This window comes from Budorcas taxicolor, chromosome 16 (assembly GCF_023091745.1).
Source record: "Budorcas taxicolor isolate Tak-1 chromosome 16, Takin1.1, whole genome shotgun sequence".
NCBI classification, from domain to species: Eukaryota; Metazoa; Chordata; class Mammalia; order Artiodactyla; family Bovidae; genus Budorcas; species Budorcas taxicolor.
The window spans coordinates 63,612,547-63,638,134 of NC_068925.1; the positions used below are offsets into that span (position 1 = coordinate 63,612,547).

At 45.1% G+C, this 25,588-nt stretch overlaps 1 protein-coding gene across 1 annotated transcript in view; it reads left to right on the forward strand.

Moving 5' to 3' along the window:
• CACNA1E (calcium voltage-gated channel subunit alpha1 E) overlaps positions 1-25,588 on the forward strand; it is a 332,597-nt gene that overhangs the window by 99,565 nt on the left and 207,444 nt on the right. The window contains exons 4-6 of the mRNA XM_052653512.1: positions 1,693-1,796; positions 2,910-3,062; positions 4,640-4,821. Coding sequence (XP_052509472.1) covers positions 1,693-1,796; positions 2,910-3,062; positions 4,640-4,821 — 439 coding nt within the window. The remainder of the gene's footprint in view (positions 1-1,692; positions 1,797-2,909; positions 3,063-4,639; positions 4,822-25,588) is intronic.

Below are 25,588 nucleotides of genomic sequence, written 5' to 3' on the forward strand. Positions count from 1 at the left end.
CATTGGAGAAGGAAATGGCAACCCACTCCAGTGTTCTTGCCTGGAGAGTCCCAAGGACAGGGGAGCCTGGTGGGCTGCCATCTATGGGGTCGTACAGAGTCGGACACCACTGAAGCGACTTAGCAGCAGCAGCAGCATACAAGGAACACTGACTACTGCTGCTAAGTCACTTCAGTCGTGTCCGACTCTGTGCGACCCCATAGACGGCAGCCCACCAGGCTCCGCCATCTCTGGGACTCTCCAGGCAAGAACACTGGAGTGGGTTGCCATTTCCTTCTCCAATGCATGAAAGTGAAAAGTGAAAGTGAAGTTGCTCAGTCGTGTCCGATTCTTTGTGACCCCATGGATTGTAGCCTACCAGGCTTCTCCGTCCATGGGATTTTCCAGGATAGAGTACTGGAGCGGGGTGCCATTTCCTTCTCCAGGGGATCTTCCCAACCCAGGGATTGAACCCAGGTCTCCTGCATTGTAGGCAGACACTTTTACTGTTTGAGCCACCAGGGAAGATTCTTAGTTTAGAGAACACTCATAATATTCAGGGCCGTTTATTTTTGTAAGTAGGCCATGGTACTCCCCCAGTTTGTAGATGAGGGTAGTGAGCCTCATAGAGATTGACTGGCCTCAGGGCACCCAGCTCTCAAGTGCATGAGTCAGGACTGAATCCCAGTTCTTCTGATTCTTAGTCTTCTGCTGTGTCTGTCATAAATACTTCATTGTCTTTGTCTCTCCAAAGTGCCTGCAATGTCATGGGATTATATGAAATAAATTGTCTCCTCAAGACAAGGTACTTGGTGTACACAATCTAATAGGATTGTTATGGATTTTTGTTTTGTGTGTGTCTGTTTCTGCATATGGCTGTGGAAGTAGAAAAGTGGAAACAAACCAAATCCAGCTCAGGCAGTGATTTGGGGGCAATTATAAAAATACTCTATGGGGACCAGTGATGCTATTCCCTAAGTATAAACATCAGTATGATTGATTTTGTTTGGTAAAAATTCTAAGTGTCAAGGTAAAGAAGAATGAGTTACTTCTTTACTGCAGTTAATCCAGAAGAATTTCCTGAAGGAGATAGGAAACAGAGAAATCTAAGAAAATTTTAAATAAAAAATGTGAGGGCTTTGATAGATTGGAAAGTTGCTGTTATTCAGTTGCTAAGTCGTGTCCGACTCTTTGCAGCCCCGTGGACTGCAGCACGCCAGGCTCCTCTGTCCTCCCGTATCTCCCAGAGTTTGCTCAAATTCATGTTCATTGAGTCGGTGATGCTATCTAACCATCTCATCCTGTGCCACCCCCTTCTCCTTTTGCCTTCAATCTGTCCCAGCATCAGGGTCTAGAAAGAGGGGAAGGTAATTGGTAAGAGTCAGAGGAGGGTTGGGAACATGGTTTTGGGGCAAGAATGAGACAGATGCTGGGGACCTCATGTTTTACTAATGACTTGAAACTAAGATTCCAATGTGATGATCAGTTTTCCTCCTTTGCAAAGTGAAACCCTGATGCAACTAAATTTAATCTCGCTTGGAATCACTGGTGATTCACCCAAGCTCAGGTGCGCCCACACGCAGCTGGCATCAGCTCTGTGCGCTTTCCAGGCTGATCCTTCTCTAACCCAGCTTCCCCCGCCCCCACCCACCGTTGAGCTAGGGGAGAAAGCCAAACTGTGGTAACCTTGACCCTCTGTGTCTCCTTCTGCAGCATCCTGGCTACTGCGGGAACCCACTTCAACACCCATGTGGACCTGAGGACCCTCCGGGCCGTGCGTGTCCTGAGGCCCCTGAAGCTCGTGTCGGGGATACCTAGTGAGCACCCATCTTTCCTCTTCCTCTTCTGCTAAGAGCTTTACTGTTGTGTCCTCAACCAGATCCAGGGATAAGCAAGAAGTAATTTCCCCAGAGAGGAAGCCCCTGCACTAATAAATAGAGGACCTGCAGCAATCTGGCATTATCTTCCATTTTAAAATTTAGCAAATTTTTTCACATTTAAAAGATAATGAAAGATCTTTACAGAAAATGTGGAAAGGAAACAATACAAAATTGAAAATGAAGAGTACCCATTATCCTGTCACTCAGAAATCAATTTTGTTAACATTTTAGCATATTTTTTCATTCATTTTTTTCCTGTGCATTTTAATGTATGTGGGATCATACTGTATTTTTGATTTTGGATCCCATCATGCACATTTGATTTTCCTGACACTAATAATTCTTCAAAAATATGACTTTGAAATCTGTCTTATATTCTTTCTTATACCATCCATGACTTGGGTAGTCCTTTCTACGTTACTATTCATTTAGGTTATTTCCCGCTTTTTTCTTTTTTTTTCCTAAATAGAAATAGCGTGGTAACAATGTCTTTTGACTTAAATATTATTCAGATCTCTGACTATTTTCTTAGACTAGAATCCTAGAAGTGCAAGTTTTGGGTCCAAGGATACAGTATTTTTTGAATAGTGGTTGAACTAATTGTGCTTCTAGGACAATGAATGGGAGAGCTGGGTCTGAGATAAGAGTCATGGGGAAGGTGAACTTTGTCCTTGTTCTTCCAGACTTACAACCTAGTAAGACAAGGCCTAATTCCCTTTGGGAAAGAAACACATTCTAGTAGGTTTCATCTTTGAGAAGAATCCAGAAGACAATGTGAGTGAAATGAATAAGGGAAGGGTAATAGGCGTGTGAGTGATCAGAGAATAAGTGAAGAGGAGCAAGGGGTTGATTCCTCAGGGGAGGATGTGGTCGCAGCCTTTGGCTTGATGTGTCTTGGTTATCCCTTTGTGAATCATTTTCTCATCTCAGGACCAGTGGTGCTTTTCCCTCAAAGACTTGGTCCTTTCTCCTAGGAGAGGGTATACAGCCTGCCCTGTCAGGGGCTGCTAAGTGAGGGCTCTGTTCATCATTCTCTTTCTTTCCTTCCAGGCCTACAGATTGTGTTGAAGTCCATCATGAAGGCCATGGTGCCTCTCCTGCAGATTGGCCTTCTGCTCTTCTTTGCCATCCTGATGTTTGCTATCATCGGCTTGGAGTTCTACAGTGGAAAGTTGCACCGAGCCTGCTTCATGAATAATTCAGGTAGGGTCACTATTTGCTGGATTCTCCTTCTTCCCTGATCCTCTCTCCTATGGTCATGGGGGTAATTTCAGGGCATTTGGAGACTAATTGGAAAACAAAGTATGTCCTATCCCAACCCTAGAATTAGAAGCAGAGGCTTCCTAGTCATCAGCTTTATGAGGTACAACCAGCCTAAAGATCCCCATTGCACACTGATATTGCAAAGCAAATAACCTCTTAGGTTTATAGTCTGTTTCAAATAGAAGGTCTCAGCTGCCCCATTCCTTGGTAGAAGGCTATCAGAAGGCATGTCAAAAACCATTTGCCTGAAAAATTGCCCTTTGTACAGGGGACCCTTTGGCCCACAGCCAGAAAGACCTCAGGAGTCTGAAGTCAGAACTGGGGCCCTTCAGATCTTGGGAATGTTTTCCCTCCATGCTCAAGCTCATGACATTCCCCCCTTCTGCTGTCATCCATGCATAGTGTGGAAGAACTGAGGAAGTTCTGAGCATGACTTGGCAGTGGTTAAATGAGTGAGGTATACTGCTGAAGAATTGATGCTTTTGAACTGTGGTGTTGGAGAAGACTCTTGAGAGTCCCTTGGACTGCAAGGAGGTCCAACCGGTCCATCCTAAAGGAGATCAGTCCTGGGTGTTCATTGGAAGGACTGATGCTAAAGCTGAAACCCCAATACTTTGGCCACCTGATGTGAAGAGTTGACTCACTGGAAAAGACTCATTGGAAAAGATGCTGGGAGGGATTGGGGGCAGGAGGAGAAGGGGACGACAGAGGATGAGATGGCTGGATGGCATCACCGACTCAATGGACATGAGTTTGGGTGAACTCCGGGAGCTGGTGATGGACAGGGAGGCCTGGCGTGCTGCAATTCATGAGGTCGCAAAGAGTCGGACACGACTGAGCGACTAAACTGACTGACGAGATCTTACATTCTTGTCTCTGTATCTTGTTTGTTCAAGTTGAGTAGAGTGCTTTAGGAGGAAGGATGATGGGGAGAGGTTGAATGAGCCCAATTAGGCATGATGTTTTTATGAAAAGAATCTTTAAAGGACACTGTCCATGTTGGATTTGCTTTAATTTTTGTCTTATTCCAAATGAGGAATTTGGGCCAAAAAAAAAAAAAAAAAAAAAAAACAAGGAGTTAAGACCCACGAAAGGGACTGTAGTTTATAATTGTTCCCAGGGAACCCAGAAACAACTGAGGGGCTATCCTGGAGTCTAAAGATAGAAAATCAGTTAAGATTTTGCCTTCAGCTCAGACCTTTCTGGGTGATACCCAATCCTGTAAATTCCTGTGGGGCTCAGGAGATGGTAGAAGATGTGACCTGCAGAAAGTGGGGGTAGGGAGGACATGTGGAGGAGGCTTCATTTTCAGAGCAGCTTGGGAAACACTGGGTTGAACACGCTACAGTTTGTGAGCTGTGAGGTGTAGCGATGCCAGAGATGGGTAGGAGCTGGAGACAAAGAGGATAAACCCTCTTGTGGGATCTAGAAATGCATGCTTGTGGTCTCCTGGGGTTATTTTCAGCTCATGCGAAGCATCACATGGTTTATCCCCCACCCTCCAAATGTGTCTGCAGGTATTCTAGAAGGATTTGACCCACCTCACCCATGTGGCGTGCAGGGCTGCCCAGCTGGTTATGAATGCCGGGACTGGATCGGCCCCAATGATGGGATCACCCAGTTTGATAACATCCTTTTTGCTGTGCTGACTGTCTTCCAGTGCATCACCATGGAAGGGTGGACCACCGTGCTGTACAATGTGAGTAGAGCTGGAGAGGGGCCCGAGCAGAAGGGAAGGATCATGGAATCAGGCTCCTGGCTTGGTTGGGGTTGGTTAGCCGGGGGAAAGGGAAGATTGGAAATGTGTATGGGGGTGTGCATGTGTGTGTGTGGACTCAACCATGATAAGGCTTAGAAGTTTCTATGCCTCTGTTTTTGGCCTCTTGCTAAGCACACGGCTTCTTAATAGAGTTAGGAAATTACATGCCATATTTGGTGGGTGAACAATGCTAGTTAAATCAGATCAGCTCAGCCATTATAGAGTATGTTTTGCTACTGGTTTGATGTGGTGGTAGGATTCTGAGGTAAGGAAGGGGTACCAAGAATTACAGACTTCTTGGTTGCTGTCTTTAAAGAACTTACCATTGGTCTGGAAAGATATTCCAGTAGATCTCAATCTTGGCTGCCCATTGGAATCAGTTGGGAGGGAGCTTTAAAAATTTACACTGCCTGGGCTGTACTCCAGACTAATTAAGTAGGAATAGCTAGGGGTAAAGACCTGTCATTGATTTTTTTTTTTTTTTTGAAGCTTCCTAGCTGATTCTAATATGTAGTCACTCTCAAGAAACATTGCATTACATGCATGTAAGAAACACGCTTAGTTGTAAGATTCACTAGGGATGCTTATTAAAAATTCTGATTCACAGGCCCTTTGGAGATTTGATTTCATGTGGTATTGGTGAGCTGAGCTATATGTTTGACACACACTTCTGGTGATTCCTATTATCAGCCACATTGGGAAGGATCTAAGCTGATGCATAAGACAAGGGTGGCTAGCTGCCTGTTTGGGATGTTTGGGGATCCTTGCATGAGGACAGAAGTTAGGGTGACTACTGAAGTCGCTTTTACTTCCCAGAGTCTGATCTTAATAAGTTATGAAAGGTATAGTGCAGAGTCTAAGTTCTAAAATGAAGGAGTAGGGAGTTGTGTGGTTTGATGCTTAGGGGAGCCTAGGGAGGCAAAGCAATTTGAGCAAATTGTCTTTGTAAACAGATGTTCATAAAGGTCTGTACTCTCCTATGCCTCCCAGCCATCCCACCCTAGGGCATATCATTGGAGCAATCATTATCTCACTTGCCCTCCCCTAGGCTTCTTTACCCTAAGGCACCGTCAGATTCCTTCTAACCTGATTCTTCTATACACATAAACGTAATGGATGGGACATGGGGTCATTTACAAAAAGCCCCCTTTAGAATGACTTCAGGACATTATCTGTACTGGAAAGAAAAGAAATGCTGTCTCATGAGAGACTCATGGAGAAAGAGCCAGGGTCTGCATAAGGCCCATACAAGTAGGTGCTTAGTAAATGTCCATCATTAACTTGGACCCATCCCTGTGCCACATGAGCAAGGCAGGTGTGGCTTTGCAGAAAAGAGCTGCAGGCTGTTCACGCCGAACATCTGGGAGTGGTGTGAAGAAGCCCAAGGATCAGCGTATGCCTGGCAAGCCCAGGGGTTGTGTGTGACCTAGAAAAACCTTGAGAACACTCTGGGATTCTTACCAGTTGTGGGGGTGGCAGGGAGGAGAGAAGGGAGACAAGGTTGATGAGGCCAGTCACTCCTCATTTGAGATGTGAAGGTTGTCTTGAGGCCATGTCACTCAGATTAACCAGGCGCCTCTGGAAATGACAGCACTGGGCTCCACAGTGGCTGGTATCATTTGTGGGGCTTTGGGCAGGATGGCTTTCAATTACATGTGCAGACTCACCTAAGTGATGTGATAAATGCACTGAGAGCCCAAAAGCAGAAGTGTTGCATTTGAAGATACAGGCGAGATCTATTGGTCCTCCAGGGCCAAGACTCAGAAGGTACTGAGATAAGCAGGAGTCACTCATTACTTGGTTTAGTTCCTTTGTTCATTCATTCATTAATTCTTTCAACATGTGTTTGTGAGCATCTGTGATGTGTCAGGCACTGTGCTAGGCACTGGGGAAACAGGGAGAAAAAGTGCCCATGAGCTCTGTGCTCCTGGTGCTCTCTTCAGATTCCAGCCTCTCTCTGGTTGTCTGTCCAACATAGGTATGGAGGTCACACAGAGACAGTGAACTTGCTGTCCTGTCTAGGTGTGCTCTACCGAGGAAGCAGGAAGAAGAGGTCAGACAGCAGATCCTCTGAAACCTTTCATTGCGTGGGCTCCCAGGACCTCAGACACACAGTACCTCTGACTTCCAGGCCATCAGTCATTGAACTTCAGCTTACTGAAGGCTTCCTGCTCCCCCTGGGGCTGGATCCAGGCTTGAGAGAACTCGTTGAGCTGTAGGAATGGCTTCCAAAAAGTGGCTGGCTGCTCATTGGGCAGAATGAACTCATGCCCCTTTGAAATGATGTCACTTTCCAAAGCTTTGGATCTAGGGGGAGGGCATGGAGCCAAGAGCCCACAGGCAGAGATGATGGCCATAGTGAGGCTAATAACCACCCCTTGATTCAGGAGAAGTTGGATGGGAAAGGCATCCCATTTTCAGCCAGTAGAGCAAGGACAAAGTCTGGCTCCCTAAGAAGAGAGGAAGTCAGCCAAGTTCAGCTTCCCTTGAGCAGGGAACTGGGGTGTGAAGCATGGCCCAGGTGGAGCTCTCTTATAGGAACTGGACACACATCCTGGAGTTAGGATTGTCTTCTGCTGGAGGAAGGTTCAGAGCCGGGTGTCTTCATACTGGTGGGCATGGGGCTTACAATATATGGTGGAATCACATCATACACTTTTGTTTAAAAAAGAAATTCAACAGAGTGAATTTTAAAGGTGTTATTGACATTATTCAACCATTCATGAATGAGGCAGCATCCCATCTCACATCTGGAAGGGAGCACTGAGGAGCTATACAAAATGAAAGGCTTTTATAGGCAGAAGGGCACTGGACCAGGAAGTTAGTAAGAAGTGGATAGGTTGTGGCAAGGTCACTTTCCTTTAAGGCAGGGGTCCCCAGCCTCTAGGATCTAATGCCTGATGATCTCAGGTGGAACTTATGTAATAATAAGAGAAATAAGGTGCACAATAAATGTCGTGTACTTGAATCACCTCCTAACCACCCCACCGCCAGCCCCAGCCTGGGGAAAAATTGTCTTCACAAAACTGGTCTCTGGTGCCAAAAATGTTGGGAACCGCTGCTTTAGGGGATGGCAGGGTTTTATCAGGCAGATGATCTCATTCACACTGACCGGGTGATTCCTGATTGCCTGGTTTAAGAGCCCATTTGTGGGAGAGACTAACACTGTAATACTGACACTGTAATAAAGTTTTGATTTGGTGACATGGGGCTTAGTACAAGTGACTCTGTTTTGGATCTATTGTCTTGTTTTTTTAACACTGTTAATTTACCCAAATTCAACTATTCAGCTTGGACCAGAAAGGGGATTCAGAACTTGTGGAAACAATAGGGGAAAGAGAGAATGGGATGAATGGAGAAAATAACTTTGACATATATATACCACCATGAGTGAAATAGGTAGCTGATGAGAAGTTGTTGTATAACACTGGAATCCCAGCCTGGTGCTCTGTGATGACCTCAATGTGTGGGATAGGGGGAGGGGAGGAAGGCTCAAGAGGGAGGTGATATATAATTATGGCTGATTTGTTGTACAGCAGACACTAACACAACATTATAAAACAGTTTTCCTACAATTAAAGAATAAATTTTTAAAAGGATCTAGGATATGGGGAAAAGAACATTTAAACAGTGGAGACTAATTCACCTACCACTCCTCTCCTGTTCATGCCCATTAAGAGTATGAGATCAGAGGTACCTAGGATCTTGGCTGAAAAATTGCAGATTCTGGTAGCCCATGCCAACAATACCTGAGTATTTATTTTCTTCTCTTAATTTTAATTTAAGATTTTGTAAATGAAAAGTTTTACATATGTATTATAACTGGTTACACACTATTGGATTAACTGTAAACGACGAAGTTGCCTTGTGTGAATGCTAAGTCCCTTCAGTCATGTCGGCCTCTTTGCAATCCCATGGACTGTAGCCCGCCAGGCTCCTCTGTCCATGGGATTCTCCAGGCAAGAATACTGGATTGGGTTGCCATGCCCTCCTCCAAGGAATCTTCCCAACCCAGGGATGGAACCCAGCTCTCTTACGTCTCCTGCGTTGGCAGGTGGGTTCTTTACCACTAGGGCTACCTGGGAAGCCCCTACTCTGAATACATGCATGTATGTATGTTTCACCTTAGAGGAAAATCAGCCATGGTGCCTTTTATTATCACCACTGTTCAGAGGTTGCAGATATAACTGGTTGATTTCCCTTTCTACCACTCATTCCGGAAAGGCCCAATTCACCTAGCTGCCATATTTCCTCACAAAGGCCACAAAGAAAAGGGAGTCCCTTTTTCCCATTCCAATGTCTCCTCTATTTAATGGTCACAACAAATATGTAAGATTTATTGGCACCAGTTATGCTTGAACCATTAGGAAAGCCTTCGGGTTAACACTGTATACAGAAGCTCTCTCAAACATGTGGACTCGGTTTAACCTTTCTCCATATACTGTAAATGCTTCCCTGGTGTTAGCATTCCTTTTCTGCTGCACAAACCCTTCCTAAACACTTCCTGTGACCTGTGTGGCTCCGCCATTGATTTTGGTTAGCTTCATTTGCATGTCGCCTTTCTCATTATCCTGCCTGATTGTAAGGGTGGGGGAGAGTTCCCATTGTCAGGGCAACCTGGAGTCCTGCGTGCTGAGCTCCATGTAGTCTCCCAGAATTTCAAGTTGGTTTGGTCACCCTCCAACTGTATTCTTGGCTTCCCTCCCTCTTGTGGTAGAAAGATGCAAAGCAGTCTATGGTTCCATTGGCTGCTTCTCCCTGTTTTGACTATCTCTGCAAAGGTCTCCGCCACTTGCAGACTCTCCCCTCTTCTTACTGGTCTAATTTGTTTCATGTCTCCTAATCTGGAGACAACTCTTGAGAATCCCTTGGACTGCAAGGAGATCAAACCAGTCCATCCTAAAGGAAATCAGTCCTGAATATTCATTGGAAGGACTGATGTTGAAGCTGAAGCTCCAATACTTCGGCCACCTGATGCTAAGAACTGACTCATTACAAAAGACCTTAACGCTGGGAAAGATTGAGGGCAGGAGGAGAAGGGGGCGACAGAGGATAAGATGGTTGGATGACATCACCGACTCGATGGACATGAGATTGAGCAAGCTTTGGGAGCTGGTGATAGACAGGAAGGCCTGGCACGCTGCAGTCGATGGGGTCACAAAAAGTCGGACACCACTGAGCAACTGATCTGAACTGATTCTGGATGGGTGTTCATTCTCCAGGACAGTGCCTTCTTCTCTCTTGGCTCAGTGCAGTTCACTCTGCAAATATGACTGTGGTTCCAGGATTAACTTCTAACCTTCTTCACCTGAATGAGAGATGTGGCTCTCAGACCGCTTTCTGCTGATTCTGGTCTGAGTTGGGTTTCTTTGTTGTGACTCTGGTTTTGTGTTCTCTGCTGTTTGTGGTTATCAGGACTAATATGCAGACTACAAGGGTTCCCAGTCTGTCTGCAATTACTCCAACCTGTGCTCTTCAAGTCCAATTATTTGAAATACGTATTTATTTGGCTGTACCAGGTCTTAGCTGGGGCAGGTGGGATCTTTAGTTGTAGCATGTGGAATCTAGTTCCCTGATCAGGGATTGAATCCAATGCCCCCTGTGTTGAGAGAGCAGAGTTTTAGCCACTGGACCACCAGGGAAGTCCCAAGTCCAGTATTTTGATCTGTATTTCATCTGTGTTTTTCACAGAGCTATTTTTCTTCTCACTTGGTATCTATAACTCAGGCAGATGTGCATAGTTCTCAGAGGCATGCTCTTTCTCTGACTTTGCAGGTACATGCCAGCTTTATCTGTTACGACTGCTTCAGCACTCTGTGCTGCCACGGGAGAGATTTTTTTGATGGGTTATCCAGTCTTAGGACTTTAAATACGATCTATACCCTGAAAATTCCAAATTTATGTCTCCAGCTTAAACTTCTACTCTGAATTCATTTATCCAGCTCTCTCCTTACATCACCATATAGCTATCACAAATTCCTTTCCTGGAAAGGAAATACTCTTTCCTGGCTTCTGGTGAGACGAGGAGAGTCTCCCTCATTCTCAGAAGTCCTTTGGTCCTATGACTCGCTTTTAAGTTGCCTTCTCCCACCTGCATATAGTTAATAGTTTCTGAATAGTTAACAGCTACTCACTTTTTACCCCGTTGGCATTTGGCTTATGTGTGTTATGCATAAGCATGTTGAAAGAATAAAACCGTATCTGAGGGTTGGTGGAAAACTGCCATCTTCAGCTTCCTGAAGCTTCTCTGCTTTTATGGTATCTACAGAGAATGTGTTTGGTGCTGACTTCCATGTGACTGGAGAATGTGTCTACTCATCTGTGCTTTAGTTTTCATCACCACCTCCTCCACATGCCCTGGGAACAGAACATACTCAAAACTCATTTGACAAATAGGGGCCAGGAACCTACCACCATCTTCTGGTGTCAGAGTGAGAAGGTGTACTAATTCACTTAGGATAAGGTATCCAGTAGGTAAAATTTGTGGATTTCTGTAACCAGTAAGTCATGCTCTGGAATAGGCTGTTTTTCTTTCTGCATCCTTGTCTGCATGACCCTGTTCCCGTGTCCTTGCAGGAATCTGGGACCCAATACAGATGACACTTGGAATCTGACATCTGTGTCTGTTCACATATGACTTGTCTAATACACAAAGGGATTAATAAGTGTATCCTGGAAGTTAGTCTTTCCCTATCCCATGCAGGCTGAGGGGTGAAGTAGATTGGGAAGAAGATGAAGAATTGAGTTGGGACGTGAACGAGGAATTTGCGATGCTTAAATGGTAAGGAGAGAGCTGGATGAACGAATTTAGGGTAGAAGCCTAGACTGGAGATATAAATTGGGAGTTTTCCGTGAATAGATGGTATTTAAAGCCCTAAGACTGGATAAACCATCAAGGAAGGGAATATCTAACCATAGGGAAGAGGTTCCAGAACTGAGTTCCAGTGTTGAGATGTGGGTGAGTTAAGGAGTTATCAGCAAGAAGACTGAGAAGGAGCAGTGAAGGGGGTCGGGGAGGGATGGTGTCCTGGAGGCCAAGGGAGGAAATTGTTGCAGAGAGGAGGAGGTATAGCAGTGATCAGCTGAGTCCAGTGATGCCTAGGGATGGGTTAAGTAAGTGCTAAGAATTAATCATCAGAGGTCAGGAGAGGGCAGTGGGAGGGGCAAAAGCCTGATTGGGGAAGGTTTAAGAGAAGGTCGGCAATATGGCCATATTCATTGTGGTGAGTTTTGTTGAAAGAGGAGCAGAGAAAAGGGGAAAGGTAGATGAAATACCATTTGCTTTCTTATGAGAATGATCTTTCAAGACGAAAATCATCGCTGGTGGACAGAGAGGACAGTTGGTGGAGCAGCCTTCTAAAGCAGGTGAGAAGGGGTGGGCTCCTAGCCCGGCAGAGCCCAGGTGGATGCTTGGCACCCAACTTCATAGTTAGTCCTAGGAGGGAGGCTGCAGAGGCTATGATGTGGGTAGGGTGGCGGGAGCTCGTAGAAATTCTATTGTTTCTATTTTCTCAGTGAAATTGGAAGCCAGGTCATTTAGCAGAGGGTGGGAGAAGGGAAATACTGAAAGTTTGAGGGAAGGTGGAGATAGTTTTCCAGAGAACGAAGAAATGAGTGGAGTGGGGATGTAACTGCTGGGCTGCATTTGGGACCCACTTGGGGTTTGTGTTGCTGGGGTGAGGGTGAGACCAGTGAATGTGCGGTGTTTTCCTCTGGTCACTTTTGGCCCCTGAGGTTCAGGTAGGAAGTAGGTACAGAGCTGACTTTTACCAGAGTAGTTTTGCCAGGTGAGCCTAGTGAAATGAGCATTAGGAGACTGACCTTAGCAGAGCAGTGAAATTTGGCCTGGGTAGGAAGGAAAGAGAAGGGGGCAACAGAGGATGAGATGGTTGGATGGTGTCACCCACTCGGTGGACATGAGTTTTTGCAAGCTCCAGGAGATAGTGGAGGACAGAGAAGCCTGGCGAGCATGCTGCAGTCCATGGGGTCTCAAAGAATCCGACACGACTGAGTGACTGAAAAACAAAGAAAGGAAAGAGGTGGGGGAGAGACAATGAAAAGGGAGTAAGTGTATTATAGGCCCTTTTTCAAATGTTACTCTGGCATCTGATGGATAAATTCAGTGTGTGGAATGAGTTGAGAAGCCTGCCTCATTGCGTGGAGGAAGTAGGAAGTGAGTTTTAAAGCCAAATGTTCTGATTTCTAATTTGGTGCTTGAACTGCCCCCAATAGAGGGAGAGTGAGTGAGTGGGGGAGGGAAGGGTGTGTGTGCACACACACGTGCAGAGTAAGCTGTGACCAGAAGGTGTGGCTCACCTCATGGGCCCTCCCAGACTTCACTCCTGGGCGCCTTCAGCCCAATTCAGAGCGTGGACTTGGGGAACTTTGGGGGACTGAAACCTACCAGGCCCACCCACCTTCCTCACTTGCATTGTACTCTGTCATCTTGTTTTCCTCCTCGGAGTGTCTCTTTTTAAAAAAACACATTTATGTTTGTAGCTTCTGCTGCTGCCTTTGGCAGCCTGCTCTCGTTTGAATCACTTGTCCTCTCTCTAAACCCTCCAATGCCTTCCGCTTGCATCCTGCCCGCTGGGCCAGAGTCCAGGGTCCACTATTTCCAGTCCCTGGCTCCCTCTGTGGGGGGGAAAAAAACCTGTGATTTTCTTTCTTTCTCTTTCACACATATTTCCATCCATAGCTGCTTCCACCCTGAAATTATTCCCACTCTTTCATATCCATTTTGATTTCTTAATAATTTGTCAAGCCAGAGATGTCCTTCTGTTTGGGGTTGATTCCAAATATGCTACGTTTGCCTCCTGATCGGGTGCCTGGATTTCACACCACGCACCAGGCCAGTCTCCAGATCTTTGGTCTATGCGGACCCATTAGGCTGGCTCAGGGCTCTTGGCCTTTCTTTTAGCCCACTCTAATACACAGTTTAATTTCTGATCCCTGGCCAGAGGCCTCAGGTGCCTGGTGTGTCATGCAGCCTTAGGCTATGATCTCTCTGTTCTGAGGCAACCCCATGCCTGAGGACTACGGGGCAGAAATTAACTGGGGTGGTGCCTTGGTGACTCAGTGGCTGTTTCAGGTACTTTCCACTGGATCCCCCTTGGAGGCCAAATCCTTAATGGAATCCCAGCTAGACAGGGATGGCACAGTGCCAGCCTCTGGCGCTAGGCAAGCCAAAATGGTCTGTCTTCATTTTTCCCTCAATTTATCATTCTCTAGAAAAGTATTTATTGAGTACTTTCTTTCAGTGTCCCTCAGAGTGTGGTCCATCTTAGAATCGGCTGAGGGGCAATTAATATAATTACAGATTCCTAGGCTCTGCCTGGATCTAACGACTCGGCAGCTGCAGAGGCAGGAGGAAGGAATATGTATTTTTCACATGCTACCTTGTGATTCTGAGGCTGCAGTGAAGTTTGAGAATGACAGTTCCATGTGACAGTAATGACTCAGCCCGGGGAGGGTGTGAGGTGGTCTGCATAGTGGGGGCCTACTGAAGAGAAGCCTTCAGCCTGTCTCTCCCGCTATGTGCATTTCCATGAGGTCCTACATTAATCAATATTTGTCTAATACAAACTAACGGACACACAGTGGGCTCTCAGGAAGGAGGATAAGGACCACTGCCATTTCCGTTCTCTCTGTGGAAACAGACTCTATTTTTTGGGCTCCAAAATCACTGCAGATGGTGACTGCAGCCATGAAATTAAAAGACGCTTACTCCTTGGAAGGAAAGTTATGACCAACCTAGATAGCATATTCAAAAGCAGAGACATTACTTTGCCAACAAAGGTCTGTCTAGTCAAGATGATGGTTTTTCCAGTGGCCATGTATGGATGTGAGAGTTGGACTGTGAAGAAAGCTGAGCGCTGAAGAATTGATGCTTTTGAACTGTGGTGTTGGAGAAGAGTCTTGAGAGTCCCTTGGACTGCAAGGAGATCCAACCGGTCCATTCTAAAGGAGATCAGCCCTGGGTGTTCTTTGGAAGGAATGATGCTAAAGCTGAAACTCCAGTACTTTGGCTACCTCATGTGAAGAGTTGACTGATTGGAAAAGACTCTGATGCTGGGAGCGATTGGGAGCAGGAGGAGAAGGGGACGACAGAGGATGAGATGGCTGAATGGCATCACCAACTCGATGGACGTGAGTTTGGGTGAACTCCGGGAGTTGGTGATGGACAAGGACGCCTGGCATGCTGTGATTCATGGGGTCGCAAAGAGTCGGACATGACTGAGCAACTGAACTGAACTGAGGACACTTTAGTTTCCCTGGTGGCTCAGTGGCAAAGAATCTGCCTGCCAAGCAGAAGACTCAGGTTCAGTCACTGAGTAGGGAAGATCCCCTGCAGAAGGAAATGGCAACCGACTCCAGTATTCTTACCTGGAAAATCCCATGAACAGAGGAGCCCTGATGGGCTACAGTCCATCACAAAGAGTCAAGCATCACTTAGCAGCTGAGCGCGCATGCATGCGAGGGCACTTTGCTGGCTGCCCTCCTCCCCTGCTTACTGGTCTCCTTCTCCCTCTCGCATCCCTAGGCCTCTGCCCTTGGCCCAGAATCAGGCCCTTGTTAGCTGAGATCTGTAGGTGGACTCTGGTGGCTTCACAGAATTGTCTCATTTTGTTTTAAAATATCTGAAATTTTTAAAAAAATAATTGAAGTATAGTTGATTTACAGTATCTCAGTATACAGCAAAGGGATTCAATTATATATCCTTTTAAATTATAAGTTAGATATAGCTCCCTGTGCTATCCAGTAGATCCTTATTGTTTGTCTGTTTTTTGTATAGTAGTGTGTATCTCTTATTCCCAGATTCCTAATTTATCTCTCCCCTGCTTTCCCCTTAGGTAACTGTAAGTTTGTTTTCTGTGAGTCTGTTTTGCATATAAGTTCATTTTTATCAATTATTTATATTCCACATATAGGTGTATCATATAATAATATTTGTCTTTCTCAGTCTGACTTTACTTAGTATGATAATCTCTTAATGTGGTAATCTCTAGGTTCATCCAAAATAAAGTCTCTCTCTATTTCCACTGTTTCCCGATCTATTTGCCATGAAGTGATGGGACCAGATGCCATGATCTTAGTTTTCTGAATATTGAGTTTTAAGCCAACTTTTTCACTCTCCTCTTTCACTTTCATCAAGAGGCTCTTTCGTTCTTACTCACTTTGTGCCATAAGGATGGTGTCATTTACATATCTGAGGTTATTGATTTATCTCCCGGCAATCTTGATTCTAGCTTGTGCTTCATCCATCCCAGCATTTCACATGATATACTCTACATATAAGTTAAATAAGCAGGGTGACAATATACAACCTTGACATACTCATTTCCCAATTTGAAACCAGTCTGTTGTTCTATGTCCAGTTCTAACTGTTGCTTCCTGACCTGCATACAGATTTCTCAAGAGGCAGGTCAGGTGGTCTGGTATTCCCATCTCTTGAAGAGTTTTCCACAGTTTGTTGTGATCCACACAGTCAAAAGCTTTGGCGTAGTCAATAAAGCAGAAGTAGATATTTTTCTGGAATTCTCTTGCTTTTTTGATGATCCAGCGGATGTTGGCAATTTGCAGCTATGAAATGAAAAGATGCTTGCTCCTTGGAAGAAAAGTTATGACCAACCTAGACAGCATATTAAAAAGCAGAGACATTACTTTGCCAGCAAAGGTCCATATAGTCGAAGCTATGGTTTTTCCAGTAGTCATGTATAGATGTGAGAGTTGGACCATAAAGAAGGCTGAGTGCTGAAGAATTAATGCTTTTGAAATGTGGTGTTGGAGAAGACTCTTGAGAGTCCCTTGGACAGCAAGGAGATCCAACCAGTCCATTCTAAAGGAAATTAGTCCTGAACATTCATTGGAAGGACTGATGCTGTAGCTGAAACTCCAATACTTTGGCCACCTGATGCAAAGAACTGACTCATTTGAAAAGACCCTGATGCTGGGAAGGATTGAAGGCAGGAGGAGAAGGGGATGACAGAGGATGAGATGGTTGGATGGCATCAGCGACTCAATGGACATGGGTTTGAGTGAACCCCAGGAGTTGGTGATGGACAGGGAGTGCTGGCATGCTGCAGCCCATGGAGTCTCAGAGTCATTCACGACTGAGCGACTGAACTGAATGAGGTTCATTCATGTTGCTGCCAATGGCACTATTTCATTCTTCGTTATGGCCGAGTCATAGTCCATTATGTGTGTGTGTGTGTGTGTGTGTGCGCTATACCACATCTTCTTTATCCACTCATCAGTTGAAGTACACTTAGTTTGCTTCCATGTCTTGGCTATTGTAAATGGTGCTGCTGTGAATATTGAGGTGCATGTATCTTTTTGAATTAGAGTTTTTGTTTTTTCTGGAAGTGGAATTGCTAGATCATATGGTAATTCTATTTTTAGTTGTTTAAGGAGCCTCCATACTGTTCTCCATATTGGCTGCACCAATTTGCATTCCCACCAACACTGTGGGAGGGTTCCTTTTTCTCTGCACCTTCTCCAGCATTTGTTATTTGTAAACTTTTGATGATGGGCATTCTGACCAGCATGAGATGGTCAAATCATTGTAGTTTTGATTGGCATTTCTCTAATAATTAGTGATGTTGAGCATCTTTTCACGTGCCTGTTGACCATCTGTATGTCTTTGGAGAAATGTCTATCTATATCTTCTGTCCATTTTTTGATTAAGTTTTTTTTTTAATATTTTGAGCTGTATAAGCTGTGTGCTTTAAAAACTAACCCCTTGTCAATTGTATCATTTGCAGATATTTTTTCCCATTCCATGGATGGTCTTTCATTTTGTTTTTAGTTAAAACATATATTTTAAGTCATACTTCCTTGAATCTAAGATATATATTATTGATTAGAAGATATACTAAAAACTTAATAATAGTTTTGAAAGGGGGGGACCCCTACTACATTCTATATGTTACATGTTCATATATTTTGAGTTGCAAACCCTTGTCTGTGAAGAAAGGCGTATCTTCAAATTGAGGAAGTATAAAATCACACAAACACAAAATTGATTTAAAAAGCATAATCAATGTGCTTGAGACCAAATCTTCATTCTTGGAGACTACCTGTGGACACCTGGCTTATTTGTACAGACCCTGGAGGAAAGCTGTTTTTGCCATCTATTGTTTGTTTGAACTTTGTGTAAATGCACTGTTGATTAGAAGGCTTGTAGTTCTGTTTGTCTTTTTTAAAAATTCAAGTCTGAGCTTGTTTGCTCACAGAAAGGGATATAAGTGAGCACACTATTCCTTTTCTGTATGATTCAGGATTTTCTCAGTCCTGTGAAACTGAAACAAAATATGGAAATAAACTGGATACCAAAGCTGATTCGAGACTGCAGCAGTCATCCTCACCCAAGCTTCAGGGCTCGTCTTCCCCAAAACCACCTCATGTTTTGAGAGAATGATTCGGCATTACATATATGTTTATAATACACATATATTAAGTTGCAAAAATATATTTATGCCAAAGGTGTCCTCTCTGTGTTTTCTGCATTGATGTTCTGATGTAGATCTTATTTGACGCAATGTCTGTTAATACAGGTGGCGTTAACAGTGGTTATGAATCCTGGTCCCACCTTTACTACCTGTGGGACCTGGGCAACTTAATCTCTGTTGTCCTTTTCTGTAACGTGAGGGTAATTATGTTATCCACCCCTAATAGAATTGTAGTAAGAATTAAAGGAGGTAACTTGGGTAAAACCCTTGGCATGTGCCTAGCACAGAAGAAGCACTAGCGGTGTTAAATAATCATTTAGAACATTTTGGACAAACCACTCATATGGGAAAGACAAGCAGAGCATCTTCTTCCACTGCCCGCCCGCTCTACAGATCTGCTTCTCACTGACTGGTCCCTTCCCGTCTTTAGTCTAGCTACTTAATATCTGTCATGTGCCTCTTTGCCAGTAATATGTTCACATTCTTTGAAACTAGTTTTTGCTCCAAAATGTTGGCCACCTCCCCCACAGAGCCTTCTCTGACTATCCCTGAAAACTCAAAAGTTAAGAGGTCTTTTTTTCTAAGCCCCTGACCTGAATGTCAGTAGCATTCATTTGGTGCTTTTCGAAGATTCCCGCATCAGAAGTTGTCTTTTAGGTGTCTCTGCCCCTTTTCCCTTTTGAAAGGCCATTCTGTCTTCTGGCAACAACCACCGTTCCCCAGAAGTGAAATTCAGTAAATACCCATCGACAGGCTCATTTCACAGGGAAGCCCTGTGATCTCGGCCAGGGCGCGTGGGCTTCCAGACCACCCGGCTGTCAGCGTATGCAGCATAAGGACTGTGTTCAGATGAGGGAGCTGCTGTCGGAGGGACACCACTAATGCTGGGCAGTGGGCTGTCACCACGGTAACCGCAGTCTGCTGTTACTGCTGGGCTCCAGCTCAGTGCCCTGTTCCCTTTTCCTGTGACAGGTAGCGATACACACAAAAACCAATGAGTGAAAAGCAGGGGGACTGCACTAATTTGTTGGAATGTTTACACAGGGTTGGTGTGTAATTAGTAGTTAATTTCTGTGACACAGTTGGCCTTCCTGGCTTGGAACTTATCTCTGAAATGCTCTTAAAGAAACCCAGACCTAAGATATGGCAATCTGAGAGAGAGATGGTTAGGATTTGGGAACAGAATGAACAGAAAGTATGCCCTGTTTTCTGTGATGAAATGTGACCAGTAACAGCCCCCAAATTGAAGACTCCCTATAGACACATACACACACACACACACGCAAGCACGCACCATTTCTGGGATCATTTTCTGCTGCTGAATCCACTTGTTACAAGGTCTGTTTTTTACTTTTGTGAACATCAGCTTGTTTGATCCTTACACTGAGGATAGGGGGACAGCCACTGGACCCCTTCCTGCCATGAGCCCTGTGATTGCAGTCAGAACACTCGTGTCTCTTTGTAATGTCAGCTAGATGAATAAATAAATGTGTATTAGTCTTTTTATTAGGAATATGTGGCTAATACCTACCACCAGCTGTCCCTAACCTCGAGTCTTGTAGTAATTACATGAGATGAAACATAGGAAAGTGCTTTAAAAAAGACCCTCATTGTTTGCTTTCTTAAAATGCCTTTTTGCTTATAAGACTTGTATACGTATAAACTTGATTTTGCTAAGTGAGCTTTTTTTTTTTTTACTCATTCAAAGAGAGTATCTGGTTGCTGCCAGGGGCATGCAAGGCAAATTTTCCCACCGTGTTTCTTGTTCCTTGGCTTTCATTAGTTCTGTGTATTGGGAGCTCTCATGACCTTTGCTTTTTGTTTCAAAGTGCAGTGTTTATATTATGTCCATGTTGAAAAACATACATATATTTGATGCTAAAATGGCTTCCGAACACATCTTAAGTTCATTCCAGTTCTTAATAACTTGAATTACCTCTGGATAACTGGAAAAATGCTGACGTTAAAGCTGCCCTTGAATTCAAACACAGTTACTTCAGGACCTTCTGCACTTCGTGTGAGGGCAGGCCTGACTTTTATATCCAGCAGTGTTCCTACATGGGCTGGGACTGAGCCCTTGATAGTTTATTACCACTCTGGCATAATGAGAAAATAATAGCAATATAGTTTTTTGGAGACTAAATTTGTTCAACTTAAAAGTGAATTTTCAAAGTTAATGTCTTTTCTTGACAGAAGGAAAAGTTAACCCTATAGCAAGCCCATATTCTTTTCTGTTTGCTTTGTGAAAATTCTCTGATCTGTAAAAGCGGACAAAAAACTATGGTAATATAGATGTTATCTATATAATAGATTAATCTATTAATATTATTACATTGACATGAATAATTTACTTGTGAATGTACAATATTGCTATTAGCAGCTTGGCATGTGAGTTTTCTTTTTCCATTCTGGTGACAATGAGCTTTTTACATTAATCTTAATAGGAATTAGTAGTTGCTTTTGTGACTTGTCATCAAAGAATGAATGTTTTAGAAACCCAATTAGACCGACACAGCAAATGCCATGAGGAATAGGTAGTGTTCAACATTGGATTGTACTCAGAAGATCTGGGTTCAAGTGTGGCTTTATTTTCTGTCAACTCTCGCCCTCCCCCACATCATGATCTTAGGCAAGCCACATGATGTCAGTGAGACGCCTTTTCCTCTTCAGTTAAATTGGAACACTCAGTTCATTTTATAGTTGTAAGAATTAAATTAGAATGTATGTGTGAAAGGGCTTTGTGCACCAAGATATGCTTTATAAATTTAGGGTATTGTTAAAATACTTCAAGGTTACGAACAGTGATGTTTAGAAGATTTCTATTATTGAGCTTCACAATGCAGATTTTTCACATATCATTTTTAAATGTGTTTTGACAGATATGGTCAATGGGATCCCTTGGAAGTAAGGCAGAATATATATTCAAAATATTGTTAGAATCTTTCTCTTTTGTGCACAAAGCATCATGGTACCATGACCTTTTCTGACTGTTTTCTTGATGATGTAAAACAGAGCCACCGTTCCCTGAGTCACTTGTATGAAAAGAGCAGATTTCTAGATAAAGCAGGAAACAAAGGGAGTGTGGGAGCGTGAGTCCTTTCCTGAGGGATCCCACTTTGATCTGAATGGCTGAGGTGTGCCTCCATCTGCCCAAGGGGGGCCGGGGAAGTGCTGCTACTTACAGCTGCACCCCTGAAATCAGACAGACCGCCCTTCCTGGTTTGGAAGGAAAGGCAGGACTCAAAGGGCAGCAGGAACTCACGCATCCAGGTGATCACGCCTCCCTCACCGCCAGTCGTGATCACATTCAAGTTCTGGGCAGCGCATGTCCCCCGAACCCAGGTGGGGCTGGGGTCCTCAGCCAGGCTGGCTGTCAGTCTCCCTTTCTCACCGGGCTTCCAATCGGGGACTTGCTCCTCTCTTCACCTCCCCCTCTTTCCGAGGTCTCCCACTCTCCTCTCTTCTGCGGCAAGTCCCCCTTCCTTAGCAGGTGGCCTCGGAGTGGCATGACACAACCCCTCAGGGAGCATGCCACCAGAGTGGATTGGGAAGAGCAGAGAGGCCCCCATGGCTAGCTGAATCACCAAACTGGTCATCGGGGCTCCAGTGTTGGGACTCCTGACCGCGCGGTCTCGGCGGGCCGGCAGTCTTGGTCCGCCCTCAAGCCTCAGTCTCCCAGGGAGCATGAACCGTGCCTGTCATTCCGTGCTGCTAGAAGCAGCTGTTACTGTCGGCCCGCCGAGCCTGGGAAAGGTTACCGCGGAGAGTAATCTCCCGTATTTGGTCTGTGTGCATGTGTATGACCGATCGAGAAGGGAGGGTGCACGCCTCTCTTTTGTACCCAAGTTATTTATTGCATTTGTCTTACGACTTCCATTTAGAGCTAAATAAACTGCAAAGTAGGTTATTTAAGCTGGATCTTGGATGTCTTCAGCAAGTGGGGAAGTGGGCGGTGAGGAGGGAGAATGATGGAAGGCTGGGCAGAGGAGATTCAGAGAAAGGGGCCAAGAGCAGCCAGACGTGGCTTTCTCCACTTTTCAGATGGGTGAGGCATGGGTGTGCTGTGTTTTGTCCATGGGGTGCCCTTTTGCCAGAGGACTTTGAAACGCTTTCTCTGTCTCAGGCATTTGGGAAGCAGCCTCCTGGGGACATATCTTGAGTTACCATTTATGGATAAAAAATGTAAGACATTCCCTGCACTTTGCACAAAGTCTGCTGTTATCTTACCCCACCTGGAAAGATAGCACCCCACCTCTTCGCCTACCTGACCTGATCACATCCCTTCCCTATGTGCCCTGATCTTAAGCAGCCTCATAGAATGGAGATGCATAAGGGAGAACATGTCCTTAGAACATATTATAGCCACTGAATCTAAATGAGGTCTCAGGGGGTCTCATTGCCACAGAGCAGTGTCCCTCCCGCCAGCACGTGCCTCTCTGTGCGCCTGTCAAGCTCCCAACTCCCTGCAGGCCCGGGGAGTTCTTTGTCATTTCCAGAGATTCTTGGTCGATCAAAATCACTCATGAATTCTCTTTTGCGGAGATTTGATAAAGGGTCTTTCCTGAGTACCAGAAGTACTGTACATAATTCATAACATGAAACGAGATGAAGTAGAAAGAGCGAGAAAAGATAATAACTGGGGAATTGAAAGTTTTCAGCTTTGTTACAAGCTGGGAGAATGAGTCAGCAGCACATATGTCTTGAAGGAAAGCGTTGCACAGAGCTAGGTTTGGGGTGGGGGCCCAGGGGTTCCGAGATGGAGGAAGAAGTCTGCCCAGGACTCAGAAGGAGGGGGTGTGGAGGAAGTGGGTGAGGGGTAAGGAGGAAAGGGGCAGATTGTGAGTGGGGGTGAATTCCAGCCCTGCCCTGCCTCTTCCCCTTGCCTCTAAGGAAGGAGATATCCTGGGGCCTTAATCATCTCCCTATCTCTCATTCCTCTCCTGGTTTAATTTAATTCCTGTTCTAATTTGGAAGAGCTTGCATATCCTTTTCTGCTGTAGCAACCAGTCTCTTTCATGAGACCCACCCCAGCGCTCGGGAGCTGCGACCTCTGTGGGGACTTGATCCTCTGGGGCTTTTGTGGTCTTGGTCAGCTCAGTGATGAGCAGAGGTTGGCTTGAGACAAGGGGGTTATCTTGCTGTTGTCAGTCATCGTGTTTCCCGTGGCCACAGTCTGTGCCACATCCCCTTACGCCACCTGGAGTGAAACATCTCCTCCCATCCATATGTCTTGACATGTTCCTCATTCCTTACTTTTACTCTTGAAGGACAAAACACACTTTGTTGGAATCACTGGATACTCATCCATCAGCCTCTGGTGAATTTCCCTTGTAGCTCAGTTGGTAAAGAATCTGCCTGCAGTGCAGAAGACCCGGGTTCGATTTCTGGATTGGGAAGATCTCCTGGAGAAGGGAATGGCTACCCACTCCAGTATTCTTGCCTGGAGAATCCCATGGCAGAGGATCCTGGTGGGCTACAGTCCTTGGGGTCGCAAGAATGGGACACGACTTAGCAACTTAAATTACCACTGGACACACAGTAATGCTGAAAAGAGAGATGAAAAACAAACATGTAGATAAAATGACTAGCTACTGGGACTTCGCTGATGGTCCAGTGGTTAAGAATCTGCCATCTAAAAGCAGGAGGCATGGGTTTGATCCCTGGTCAGGGAGGTAAGATCCCCATGCCTGCTACAGGGTAACTACTGCAGCTACTAAGCTTGCAAATATTGAGCTCATGTGCTACATCTAAGATCCACTATAGCCAGATGTAAATAAATGAATAAATATTAAAAAAATATACACTAGCTACCATTTATCAAATACCTACTGTGTGCCAGGCCCTTTACCTACACAGCCTCTAATTCTTACAGTAGCCTTGAAGTTGACTGATCATTCTTTGTTTTACAAATGAGGCAGCTGAGACACAGAGAGGTTAAGTGACCTGCCCAGAGCTGTCCAGCTATTCAGGTAGAAAGCCTGGATTGGAACCTAGTGTTACATCACTAGAAAAGCCCGCTCTCTCCACTGTTCCCTGACACCATCAGTTAGAGCAGACTGGCAGAGGAGGTGGTGGGTGATCAGACTATTCAGTTCAGTTCAGTCACTCAGTCGTGTCCGACTCTTTGCGACCCCATGAATCACAGCACGCCAGGCCTCCCTGTCCATCACCAACTCCCAGAGTTCACTCAGACTCACGTCCATCGAGTCAGTGACGCCATCCAGCCATCTCATCCTCGGTCGTCCCCTTCTCTTGCCCGCAATCCTCCCAGCATCAGAGTCTTTTCCAATGAGTCAACTCTTCGCATGAGGTGGCCAAAGTACTGGAGTTTCAGCTTCAGCATCATTCCCTCCAAAGAAATCCCAGGGTTGATCTCCTTTAGAATGGACTGGTTGGATCTCCTTGCAGTGCAAGGGACTCTCAAGAGTCTTCTCCAACACCACAGTTCGAAAGCATCAATTCTTTGGCACTCAGCTTTCTTCACAGTCCAACTCTCACTTCCATACATGACCACTGGAAAAATCATAGCCTTGACTAGATGGACCTTAGTCAGCAAAGTAATGTCTCTGCTTTTGAATATGCTATCTAGGTTGGTCATAACTTTTCTTCCAAGGAGTAAGCATCTTTTAATTTCATGGCTGCAGTCACCATCTGCAGTGATCGGACCGTTCAGTTCACCTTGATTTACACAACAGGCTTTAGACAGCCTCCTTATTGCCAGGATGGTAGAAGCTAGTGTGCCTGCTTTTGAGGAAAAAGACAGACCTGTGTTCAGTGGTTGCCCTGATGAGGTGTTATCATTCCTTCCAGTCTTGTCAGCTGAGTGTTGTGGGGGTGTATAGACAACGGTCATACTCTGTCTGAGGACATCAAGAAAGGTTTTGCAGAGAAACCTCATAGTGGCTTGCTTGGCAAAGTGATTGTTTGGTGGGTTCAAGGAATAGCGGGGAGGCTGGAGCACTCCAAGAGGGCATGGAGTGAGAAGGGATCAGAGAGTCACTGGGACTGGATCCCACTGGGCCCCACTGGGTTTTATTTCACACTTGATGGGAGGGGTCTTTGGAGTATTTTGAGCCGATGGGTGAGACAATTTGATATATGCTGAAAGATCACTCTGGCTGCTGTGTGGAGAACTGGCTGTGGTGGGCAGAGGTGGAGGTGTTACAACGATGGTGTGAAGTCTTGGATGGTCAAGCTGGTGGTTATCAGATGGGGATGGATTTTGAAGGTAGAGCTGGCAGGCCTTGCTGATGAGT